The following is a 12,436-nucleotide window of genomic DNA, read 5'->3' as shown; positions in this document are numbered from 1 at the left end:
GTTTTAAACAAAAATTGAAATGTATTTTTAACTTTTTCCTAAAAAAAATTTTTTATAAAAGTAGCAAAATCACATTTAAAAAATAAATTAGGTAAAAATTCTGTTTAGCTCACAGAAATGTTGCTTAACCACCAACTTCAAGGAAATAGTGGCTTCAACCCAAATCAACTATGTCAAAACTTTGTAAAAATCCATGAAATGTGTGGGAAAAAGAAACAACAGGATGCCACTCCACGAAGGTACATGACTTTCTTGAGGACTTATCAAAATGTTTACCAATCTGAAAAAGAACATCTAATGAAAAAACAGGGTCATTTACAGGTTTGTTTAATTAAATTCGTCAGAAAAAATTTTGAACAGTATTTTTAATTAATTGGAAATTAAAATTTCAAACTTCTATCGTTTAAACTAAAAAAATTAAAAGTTTTTGTACGTTTGTAAAGTCTTATTTATAAATTTAAATAATTTAAATATAGGTTTTTATTTTGGTTAATAAAGTGTTATTCAGTTTATTTTTTAGTTAAATATATATGATAACTCTTTTTTTAAGGCTGGTTTGTCTAAATTAAATGAAGCAACTTTACTTGTGGACAATTTAAAAAAGAAGGCTGCAAAACAAAGCACTTTACTTGTACAAAAACAAGCAGAAGCTGACGTGGCTTTAAAAGAAATAACAATTGCTATGCAGGTATTTTTTTAAACAAATTTTATGCTTAATAACAATACCTTAATGATAACTTAATCTTTAGGATGCTAGTACGCAAAAGAACGAAATGAGTGGTTTAAAACAACAAGCTGCCGAGGAGAGAGTTAACATTGATAAAAGAAAAAAGGCAATTGACATTGAAATGTCTGAGGTATTTTATCTTTTAATTTGATTAAGTCATTGACGTAACACCAGCCAAGGGTGCTAACTCGCCTAAATCTAGCAAATTTATTTGCAGCACAATAAATTAAATATTAAAGTTTGTAACTTTATATTTATTCAAATTCTTGGATTGCATATGTAGGGGAAATGCACCTAATATTTGATTGGCACAATATTTTTGTGTTTATTGATTAATTATTGATTCTTTTAAATCGTTATTTTAATATATTTTTCTGACATTAATAAATACCAAAGATGAATAATAAATATACCCAACTGTTGTAAAACTAACTCTTGCACCAAATATGGTATATTAATTTAAAAAACGTAAAACTATCTTTATTTCATAAAATAGCAAAGCAGTTCGAATTTTAAAATTTAGCTTTTCAATATTTCAGGTCCAACCTTTAATAACAGCTGCTAAAAAGGCAGTTGGTAACATTAACCCAACAACATTGTCAGAAATAAGGGCACTGAGAATGCCGCCAGATGTAATCAGAGACATATTAGAAGGTGTTTTAAGGTTGATGGGAATATTTGATACAACTTGGGTTTCTATGAAAAGGTTGTAAAATTAAAAAAAAAATTTTTTGCATTTTGTTTTGTTTGATTATTTACTAAAATTTTATATTTTAGTGAAACAACTAAAATAAATTTATTTAATAAATTAAAATACCGAGTTTTTTTTTTATTCCAAAAAATAACATTATTAAATTAAATAATTTTATGTAGTTTTTTGGCAAAGCGAAGCGTTAAGGAAGACATTATTAATTTTAATGCTCGTCACATAACTCCAGAAATTCGGGACTCTGTTATGGAACTTTTGGAAAACAATGCAAGATCGTTTAGTGCAAAAAATGCTCAACGTGCTAGCACTGCTGCAGCACCTTTGGCTGAATGGGTAAAAGCAAATGTTAAATATTCACAAGTTTTGGAAAAAATTGAACCCTTGGAAAAAGAGCAAAATAAACTTAAAAGGTAAATGTGTTTGTCAGTTAAATCGTGGTTAAAAATCCGACCCTACATAATCTATGTTTTGTTAAACAAAATTGATTTAAAAGCAGCTAAGTTGATTGGTAAAACTCGCTTATGGGTAAATATTTAAAACAAAACACAATAAATCAGTTAAGAGTCGAGACTTAAATGCAAAACAAATTTACAGACAGACTAAAAACAATAGGCAGGAAAAATATTTTATTGTAATTTACAGTTTACGCGATTTACGCTTTTTTATTTTTTGTTTTGTGGGTAAATGTATTGTCTTTTATGGCTTGTGTGGTGGTTAGTAGGATCAAATATCCAATTAAAATTTAATAAAAATAACTTAAGTAAACTACTATAATTAAGAAGTTAATATTACTTTTTTATTGTCAAAATAATACCTTATAATACAAAATAAATTGTCTGTTTAGAAATCTTGAAAAAGCAGAATCGAGAGTTGATAAACTAAGTAAAGCGTTAGATGAAGTTGACAACAAAGTCGCTGAACTCAGAAATAAATTTGAGAAAAGAACAACTGAAGCTGCACAGTTGAGAATTGAGGTTGATAAAGCAAATGAAACTATTGTTGCTGCAGAAACACTGGTTGGAAAATTAAGTGATGAACATGTTAGATGGAATGATCAGGTGATTTTAGTGTTCTAAACTGTATATGTTTAGTATTTTTAACATAAAAGTATGTTTTTATTACAAGTAATATTTATTTTACTGGCACTATTTATTTTTAAAAATTTCTAAGATGATTAACTATATAATTGCACAAGGTGTTTTTTAAGTAATGCTAGGCAATGTTTAAAGTAAAAAGTAATTTCTTGGAAAGAAAATTTCAAAATTCTTTTAAAAAATTGTGTTATATAGGTTAAGACACTTTCCACAGAGTTAAATCACCTTCCAGCATGTGCCCAACTTGCATCAGCATTTATCACATATCTTCCTTCAGCTTCTGAAGATTTAAGAAGAAAGATGCTGCACCATTGGATGGAAATGACACAACTACAACGTGTGTTACTTTTAAAAAAAATTTTAAACATATTTTATATTTATTTCTATAATTTTTTGTTAACTGTTTTTATTAAATAAGGGTTTTATGTATAATTTTAAAAAATCTTAAAATATTTGGACAAAAATTGTTTGCCTTAAATCTGCTGGTAGTTAGATTAGAAATATAATTTTATGTAATGTCTTTAATTTTTATAGATTTTGACTTTCGAAGATTTTTAAGTACTGAAAGTGAGCAACTTTTATGGAAAGCTGAAGGTTTACCTTCTGATGAACTATCAATGGAGAATGCACTTATAATATTACAAGTAAGATTTTGATGTTAAACTTTTTTTAACATTGGGTTTTTATTACGTTTAAATTTGTAAATGCTTAGTATGTATTTTTAAATGGAGTTATTTTTTACTCATGTCTAATATTCATGCATTAAGTTTGTTTTATATGTAAATGTTGGTTCTATATATAATAATTTAGGCTCTAAAACTGTGAATATTTCAATCTAAATCTTATATAAAACCTGCATTTTAATTAAAGAAAATGATTAGTGTTAGTAGAAGTCATTTTAAGTCAATTCTGTTTAATGTCAATTTCATTATTCAATTCTGATTTATTAAATATATACTGTAACTTTTGAATAACATCTATTTTGTTGTATTTTTAAACTGTTGTAACAATATTGTTTATTATTTTATGTGCAAAAATAGATGACAGACTTTAAGGTAAGATTCGCTTTTTAGTATGCATATTTTAATTGGTAAAACTGTGCTTTGTAGTGGACTTGTGCTTCTTACTAATTTTAAGAGTTGTCCGTGCACAAATATTTAATATTTATTGACAACGCTGTGTGTTGTGAAATAATTAATTCTGCTTTGTGGTTTTATGCAGCTGTTTTGTTAATTTTTTTAACTGATTTAAAAATACCAGTTAAATCTAAAATAAATATACAAAAAATGGTTAACAAATAGTATTTTTTTAAATTATCTTATTTACAGAGTTCCGTTCGTCCCTTTCTTGTTGATCCATCTTCAAGGGCAACTGATTGGCTTAAAAATCACCTTAAAAATTCAAGGTTGGAAGTTGTTAACCAACAGGTCAGTTTGTTATACAACAAGAACATATTAATATTAATTAATAAATGGCCTGTTTTTATTGAAATTCTTTTTTATTTGTAAAAACAATAAACTTATTTTTTAATATGGCTTTGTGTGCCAAAAACCAACTAAAGTAAGAGTTTTATAGTTTTTTCTTTGTAACTTAGGTTATTAATACATGTACTGATGTGCAATTTATGTACAACTAATTTAAATTGGTTATAATGATATTATATACTTTAACAACCAAAGTTTATCTGACTAGGATTCAAACTTTGGCACCACTCTAGAGTTGGCTGTAAGGTTTGGCAAGACTTTACTTATTCAGGAAATGGACCATATTGAACCTGTGTTGTTTCCTTTATTGAGAGGAGATCTTGTTAGTTTGGGTTAGTCGTTGTTATTTTAAATTCAGATAAAACACTTTTGTTTTGAAACTTTTAATCTTATCTTTTTTTTAAATCATTTTTTTGCTTACAGGCCCTCGGTATGTTGTGCAACTGGGTGAAAAAACAGTAGATTACAATGAAGAGTTCAGGTTGTTCATGACAACTCGCAATCCGCATCCAGATATTCCTCCTGATGCTGCAAGTATTATTTCCGAGGTCAATTTTACTACCACAAGAGCTGGCCTTAAAGGACAGGTAAATTAGCTTTAAAATATTTAAAATGCTTATCAGTATTTTGTAATGTAATCTTTAGTTGACTTTAAAGTGCAAAGTTGTATGTAGTAAACTTTTTTATACTGAGTTAGTCTAACCCAACTTAGATATTATTAACATTTTAAATCATAAACATAAAAATTATTTTTAGTTGCTAGCACTTACTATTCAAAATGAAAAACCAGAGTTGGAACAAAGAAAGACTCAACTTCTTCATGATGAGGAGGACTTAAAAATTAAATTGGCAAATTTGGAAAATAGTTTGTTAGAGGTTAGTTTTTTTGCCTTGAAATTTAAATCTAACAGTTGTTTTAAAATTGAAAAATTATATTGTATGTGACCGTGAGAATAAACAGTTTATAACCTAAATTTAAGAAACATTAACAAATCTTTAAAATGTCATAATTTTGATATTTTATTAGCAATTGGCTAAAGCAGAAGGAAATATACTGGAAAATAAAATTTTAATCGAGAGTCTGAATCAAACAAAAGCAAGTAGTTTAACAATAACTGAATCACTTGAAGAATCTCAGCAAATGGAAATCTCACTTGATCAAGTAAGTGTTTATGATAATAATATATTTTCTTACTGTTTGTATTTTATTTGATTAGTGCTAGATAAAATAAAAATTAAGTTTTAATTTTGAGATTTATGTAGTTTAAATATTTATTTCTGTTTGTGCTACTTTTTTATATTTCTGTTCGTGCTACTTTTTATTTAGGAGCGAGATGCCTACCTTCCTTTAGCTGAATGTGGAAGTACAATTTATTTCTTAATCACAGATTTGTGTAAAATTAACAACATGTATCGCTTCAGTCTGGCTTCTTTTTTGCGTATATTCCAAAAGGCTTTACATGTAAAAACCGTAAGTATTTATTTTTAGGATTTGCTTAGTTTAAGAAGAATTGTACAAGTTATATTGAGCAAACTTTTGTATAAATATTTTACGAGTGCATACTTGTAATTTTGCACTTTATAAAGATTTTTAAATGAATGGGATAGGAACATATCAAATCGGATTTTAAAATAAAATATTTAAATAGGATCATGCTGACACAAATTCAAGAATTAAATCACTAAGTTCACATGTGCAATGGTTAGTGTATGAAAATATTACAAGATCTTTGTTTAAGGAAAATAGACTTATGTTTTCCTTTCATCTTGCTCATGGTATTCACCCTAAAATGTTTAGTGAACAGGTAGTTAATTTAAATTTTTTAATTTTAATGTTTAAAACCAAAAACAACATTTTGATATGACTCAATTCAACCTTTTTAACCTAACACTTAACATGTTTGATTTAAAGGAATGGGAATACTTTCTTGGTTTAAAAGTAGGTAATTCAGTTTTGAATAATAATGAAGAAAAAAAACAAAGTAGAGACAATATCCCAGTTTGGGTAGAATCTGACAGGTTTGTGTGTATATAAAAATGTGGTAATCAAGGTTTTTGCTGTTTACAAGTAAAATATTTCAAACTTCAAAACATTCTTTATGTAAGTTTAATGAATGTGACTTTTAAGTTAACATGTGTTAAAGCCTTTACTTGTAAAAAGTAAGCAACAACCTATTTTTAACATATATTGCGATAAGTTCATTGTTTTATAATCAAAAATATTCATTCTAGTTGCCATCTTTACTTTAAAAAATAACTCTTAAAAGAAAACTGTAACATTATTTAGGATTGCAAAGACAAAAACGAATTATTAAATATGCTAGTTTTTTATTTAAAGATATAAAGGCATTATCAAAATGTTGTTGGACCCAGAACATGAAAATTAATTGTTTTTAGACATCGGTATGTTGCCACATTGAAATCTACCTTTCCCTCCTTATATCAAAACCTAGACTTAGAAAACAGTGGGACTTGGGTTGAGTTTTCGAGAAGTTCTCATTGTGAGCAAGAATTTCCAAAAATCATTGCAGCTAAAATATCACCTTTTCAACAGGTTTTTAACTAATTTTAAACAAAAAGAATTTTATTTAAAAAATTGAATCTGTTTCTGTGCAAATTATTAATGGTTTTCATCACTGTTTAAATAAAATCTTTTTACAGTACAAAAGTTATAAAATTAAAAATTTTACATTCTTTATTTTTAAACTTAAGATCTTAGTGGTTCAAGCTATCAGACCTGATCGCTTACAAAGTGCAATGTCAATGTTTGCTTCAAGAGCATTAAATATAAGACAAATATCCCCACCAGCAACAAGTTTACGACGATTATTTGAATCAGGGTCTACTTTGTCGTCAGAACCAATTCTTATAGTGTTATCTGCGGGTAAAAAAATATTTAATTAATAAGCGTCGAAAATTTAATAATTGTGTTTAGCTTAATTTACAACGTTTAAGGTAATTTTTCACAGTAAAAAAATTTTTTAACGAAAACATTTGGTTTTTAAAGTATTAGTTTTTTTTTAGTGTTTTTAAATAGTTTTTTTAAATTTTTGTTAGGTGCTGATCCATCCCAAGAGTTACAAGAACTTGCCACTGCAACTGTTGGTGATGAAAATTATTTTCAAGTAAGGTTTTAATCTAATTTTTTGTATATTTGAAATTTCTAAAGCTTAACAAAAAAAAATTTTTGTGGTAAATTTTTATTGCAAATCAATAAATTTTATGTTGGTTAAAACGATATATTAACTATTATTGGTGTCATTTTTAATTTGCGTTTTTTTATGTATTTAGGTTGCCATGGGCCAGGGTCAAGCAGAAGTGGCAATGCAGTTAGTAAGAGAATGTTCAAGAAATGGACAGTGGCTATGTTTAAAGAACTTACATCTTGTTACATCATGGTTGGCAATATTAGAAAAAGTTAGTATTTTCTGTTAATGTTACTTCTTATTTGATGAGAAGTACTTAGACTTTAGTATAAGTAAAGGTTTAAGATTTTAAAACTGGCTAATTTATAAATTATAGCTCAAATCGCTATTTAGTAAAAAATAAAGTTCTTTTTAAATCTATTAAATATTAAAGTTGAAGGCCACAGTTTTAAAGTTGATTTAATGGTTGTTCTTTAAACTGAATTTTACTAAAAATAATCATAAATAAATTTAAATTATAAATAAAGAATATTTAATGATATGTAGTTCATGATTTCTTTAGTAGTTATAACATTACTCAATCTTAACTTATTATTTTAGTAATGATAAAAAATTGTTTTAAACAATCGTTTTTGTTAAAAAAATATAGACATTATTAAATTTTTTTTTTTTTAAATATTAAATTACACATAAAAATAATATTTTTTAAGGAATTGAATTCGTTGGAGCCAAGTCAAAACTTCAGATTGTGGTTAACATCTGAAGTTCATTCGAAATTTCCAACAATTTTGTTACAATCTAGCCTTAAAATCACATATGAAGTAAAAAGAAAATTAAAACAATCTTTTAAAATGTTTAATCATTTGTATTTTTGTTTTATTATGAGATCAAATAGTTATTAATTATAGCCATAAACATTCTGATTTTGTTTTCTGAAGGCCTAACTTTTAGTTGTTAAAAGGACCTAAAATATTGTAAAAAACTGTTAAAAACTTTTGCTAATTTTTTAATCTTTTTTAGTCTCCTCCTGGAATTAAAAAAAATTTACTACGAACTTACGATAGTTGGACTTCTGAATTTGTGGAAAACGGGTCGAAAAAGTCAAGACCTTCTGTAATTAGATCACAGGTACAAAGATCTTTTTATCAATTTTAGATATTTTGGTTTTAAGTTAAAAGTTTCTAATTCATGAAATTAAGATAAAGAGCCAAATGACATGAGACGTTATATGTTATTGGAAATCATAACAAACAAAATTAGGTTGTTAAATTTGAAAGTCTATCTGTTAGGCAAAGTTTTATTGGTTCACAAATACTTACATGTAACACGCAACCTAAACAAATGTTGTTAAAGTAATGTATAGTATACTGTGTTAGTAAGCTTGTCTTTACATTTAAAAAAATTCACTCTACAGCTGCACTGTCCCGTTAATTTTTTGGAAACATACTTCTAGTAAAAAAATGTTTTTTTAATTCACTAAAAAAGAATTTAAAAACATTTGTAGTAAAAATTATTTTTTTTTAGTCTCTATTTGCATTAGCATGGTTTCATGCAGTTGTACAAGAGAGAAGAAGTTTTATACCACAAGGTTGGACGAAATTTTATGAATTCTCGCTTGGTGATCTTCGAGTAGCTTCAGATATTATTGATCAACTTTGCGGAAGTAAGTTTTTACATTTATGTAACATATGCAGTTGGATAACACTAAAAAAAATTAAATGACAGTGAAAGTAATATAATAAAGTTTAACAAGCATAACTTAATACATTTATACGAATTCTGTTATTTCTAAATATTAAATAAATTCCTTTCTTAAAGATCAAGAAATACAGTGGAATTTTATGCAAGGTTTAATGGAAAATGCCATTTATGGTGGTAGGGTGGATAACACTTTTGATATGAGGGTTTTAATTGAGTATCTGAAACAATACTTTGACCCTGGTTTGTTTTCTGGGTCATCTAGCAGAAATCATGGAAAGAGATTGGTGGCCAATATTTCTCTGCCTTCTTCAACTAAACTTAAGGTTAGCCACTTCAGCATTTAAATGCAAAAAAGTGATACATCCTTTTTTTCAGTTAAATTAATGGTTGAGATATTTTCAGGTTATTATAACAGTGTTAAAAATTTAAACTTACTTTGATCACATATATTACTTTTTTATTAATATGAAACTTTTATTAATAAAAAAGTATTAAAAAAATGAGAAAACAGTTAAACTCTGATGGGTGTGCTATTTAAATTTAGTTGAAATTGCATTACTTTAGGTTTTATTTTGTATATTTATTAAAAAAATGTTTATTATTGAAATGTAGGACTACCAAGCAGTTATTGAACAATTACCAGATGATGACTCTCCTGCATACTTTGGTCTTCCCGCTAATATAGAAAGATCGGCACAGAAGATTAACTCACAAAAAGTTATTTCACAACTTAAAACCTTAATGAGATCGGTTAAAGCCGGAGCAAAATTTGACAGGTTGAAATTTTTTGCCTTTGTTTGTAAAATATTAGTTATTTTTTACCTTTGTAAAGTGATCAAATATTATTTTACTCAAATTAAAACTTTAATTTTATTAAATGCCTTTTTTTATTTTATAATGACTGTATACAAATATATATTATATTATTTTATTTTTTATAAGAACTGTATAAACTATAGAATTTATCGTTTTTATCAGATTTTTAAATTTTTTGTTCTTTACATTTTTTTATTTGCAGCATATGCAAACAGTATATTTATTATTAAAAACTGTCCAAAACAAGTTTTTAAAACATAAGTTATTTGCAGGGAAGCATGGCAATCTGAGCTAGGTCCAATTTTACAACTATGGAAACGACTTAACCAAGGAAGTAATAGCGTCGTGCATGCCAAACTTGATGCACCCACCATTTCAGGGGATTCTGCAGTTTTTCAATTTGTTCTGCTGGAGCGATACAATGCTGTCAAATTGGTACAAAAAGTTCATCAGACTCTCTCAGCTCTTAGTAAAGTTATCAGAGGTATATCGCCTAATTTTACATCAGTTTACTTTTTTATTTTTTACAACACATAAACTTATATGCTGGAAAAACAAATTAAACAGTTTTTTAAAACAAAACAGAAAATTATTTTATAATGTTAGGCACTCAGTTATTAACAACAGAGGTTCACTTTCTTGCTAACTCAATTCTTCAACAACAAACTCCAATACAGTGGTTTAGTATGTGGGAGGGACCAGATGATCCAATGCAATATCTTCATTCTCTTATTGCTAAAACCATGGCTTTACAAGTAAGTTTTTTTTAGTGTTTAACATAACAGGAAATTAATAAACAAAAACATGTTAATAGGTTGACATTTTGCCATTTTATCATGACTAATGTAAATTGGAATAGTATTGCAGCTTTTTTAAAACTTTATATCGACACAGGTTTGGGTAGAAAAGGCAGAACGAGGATCTTTATTGGGCTCAACCGAACTTGACTTTGCAGATCTTTTTCATCCTAACACTTTTTTAAATGCTGTAAGGCAAAAAACAGCTCGAGAATCGCATGTTTCAATGGACGAATTAAAACTTGTTTGCTCCTGGAAGGGTTCAATTCCTGGCACAAAGTTAAATATTAAGGTAAGACAATGTTTTTTTCAGTTTTTATGTAATAATTTGTTATTTGATATCTAAGCTATTTATTTATTGAATTACATATAGATGGGGGGTTTACAATTGGAAGGCTGTTCCTTTGATGGTATAAGGTTATCTGAAAATCAGCGAGATTCTGCAACTGTGTCAACTGTTCCACCTTGCTATGCTGCCTGGATACCCAGAGTAATTTACCAATTTTATTATTTAAAAGTTAATTTACAGATCGACTATTAACAGATGTACAACCCCCAAAAAAATTTAATTATCCATGTAGTTTAAAGTTTCATAAATTTTAATGATTTTGCAAGAGGTGAGCAAAATTCATAAGAATAACTTTGCTTAAACTATTTGTTTGCCCAAATTAAAAAATGTTTCCTTACGATACATTTAAACTATTAGGCATTGCCAATGTATGTCTTTATTGTTTTACTAATATTTATTTAGAATACGCCTGGTCCCTATAGTTCTAAAGAAACCATTTCGTTGCCAATTTATACTAGTTCTACTCGCGAGAGTATTGTGACTTGCATAGATGTGCCCTGTGGTGGTCATCATATGACATGGATCCAAAGTGGTGCAGCTCTTATCTTACAACAACATTAAGCTTAAAGTTGTTATTAGAAAATTTTGTAAGAATTTTTTTGTTGTAGTTAGACTAGCTATAAGTTTATTTTATGTAATTTAAACAAATATATAACATGAAAATATGTTTTTTTACTGTAAATATTAGTTGCGTTAAATATGGTTGTTTTTTACTTTAACTAAAATTAATCATTTAATTTACTTTTTGTGAAAACAAATAAAAAATTATTTAAAACTTCTATTATCCTTTGTAGAAAATATGAAAAACGTTTCTGTAAATATCCATAGGTAGTTTTTTGTTTAATTATTTGGCTAATAAAAACTAAAAATCTAAATTAGCTATAAAAATTTTTTTGTTTAAAATTTCATATAAAAATATTCCTTTATTAGTTTCGACATTTTAATTATAGTTCAAAATCTTTGATTTTAAATCGTATTGTTATTTTCGGCAATGTTATTACTCAACATATTTTTTTAACAAATATTTTCCTTTCAAGAATTAATTCTTTTGAATTTTTGGTATGTTGTTGGTCTTTAAGTCTAAATGTTGCTGTTCATTCTAAAAATTAATTTTTTATAGTGTTTAGTTAATTTGATTGCTTAATAAAGTCAAAGATTTATATTGTTATATACGATAACTGAGTTCTAAATATTAAATTTGGATAACAGGGTAAAAATAACCACCTTGTGTGCCACATTCTTATTGCCCAGATTTTGCCAACCGCAAGTTGGCGCTAGAGAACTATTTCGTACAACTTTCTCTTCAATTTAAGAGTTTACGGCAGACCACGACTGAGCGCGTCGCGTTGTTTTGGTCAATAGTAAAAATGGTTTTGAGCTACGCTAGAGCCTTAGCAAAAAGAGACAAATATTGGGCTAGAAAAGCCTAACTTTTTAAGTTTCAGACCTGTTAAAAGAACCAAAAAAGAAGATCTTCTAATTTAGTAGCATTTTGGCATTTTTTTCTAATTTAGTAGCATTCTGCAAAACAAGAAAGTTAGTAGTGGATTTGGCGGAAGAGTTAAACGAAAAATGCAACGCCAGCTTACATAAGATAAAACTATACAAAACAG

General features: G+C 27.2%; 1 protein-coding gene across 2 annotated transcripts in view; it reads left to right on the top strand.

Moving 5' to 3' along the window:
* The window catches only part of LOC145755868 (cytoplasmic dynein 2 heavy chain 1-like), a 34,335-nt gene extending 22,528 nt beyond the window's left edge, over positions 1-11,807 (top strand). The window contains exons 53-83 of one of the 2 annotated variants that reach the window (XM_082572106.1): positions 109-321; positions 551-688; positions 750-857; positions 1,267-1,433; positions 1,601-1,846; positions 2,281-2,494; positions 2,726-2,867; positions 3,065-3,174; positions 3,571-3,585; positions 3,859-3,957; positions 4,223-4,346; positions 4,438-4,601; positions 4,771-4,890; positions 5,042-5,176; positions 5,342-5,485; positions 5,664-5,819; positions 5,927-6,033; positions 6,412-6,568; positions 6,727-6,898; positions 7,072-7,139; positions 7,306-7,431; positions 7,871-7,981; positions 8,181-8,288; positions 8,685-8,823; positions 8,979-9,184; positions 9,474-9,637; positions 9,950-10,161; positions 10,284-10,432; positions 10,572-10,766; positions 10,848-10,964; positions 11,226-11,807. In XM_082572106.1, the coding sequence (XP_082428232.1) occupies positions 109-321; positions 551-688; positions 750-857; positions 1,267-1,433; positions 1,601-1,846; positions 2,281-2,494; positions 2,726-2,867; positions 3,065-3,174; positions 3,571-3,585; positions 3,859-3,957; positions 4,223-4,346; positions 4,438-4,601; positions 4,771-4,890; positions 5,042-5,176; positions 5,342-5,485; positions 5,664-5,819; positions 5,927-6,033; positions 6,412-6,568; positions 6,727-6,898; positions 7,072-7,139; positions 7,306-7,431; positions 7,871-7,981; positions 8,181-8,288; positions 8,685-8,823; positions 8,979-9,184; positions 9,474-9,637; positions 9,950-10,161; positions 10,284-10,432; positions 10,572-10,766; positions 10,848-10,964; positions 11,226-11,384 (4,485 nt within the window). In that variant the 3' untranslated portion in view covers positions 11,385-11,807. The remainder of the gene's footprint in view (positions 1-108; positions 322-550; positions 689-749; positions 858-1,266; positions 1,434-1,600; positions 1,847-2,280; positions 2,495-2,725; positions 2,868-3,064; positions 3,175-3,570; positions 3,586-3,858; positions 3,958-4,222; positions 4,347-4,437; positions 4,602-4,770; positions 4,891-5,041; positions 5,177-5,341; positions 5,486-5,663; positions 5,820-5,926; positions 6,034-6,411; positions 6,569-6,726; positions 6,899-7,071; positions 7,140-7,305; positions 7,432-7,870; positions 7,982-8,180; positions 8,289-8,684; positions 8,824-8,978; positions 9,185-9,473; positions 9,638-9,949; positions 10,162-10,283; positions 10,433-10,571; positions 10,767-10,847; positions 10,965-11,225) is intronic. The other variant, XM_082572113.1, reaches the window with a different exon arrangement.
* The last annotated feature ends 629 nt before the right edge of the window (positions 11,808-12,436 follow it).

This window comes from Corella eumyota, chromosome 1 (assembly GCF_963082875.1).
Source record: "Corella eumyota chromosome 1, kaCorEumy4.1, whole genome shotgun sequence".
Classification (NCBI taxonomy): Eukaryota; Metazoa; Chordata; class Ascidiacea; order Phlebobranchia; family Corellidae; genus Corella; species Corella eumyota.
The sequence above is the reverse complement of the archived record's forward strand: the minus strand, read 5'-3'. Positions and strand labels throughout refer to the sequence as shown.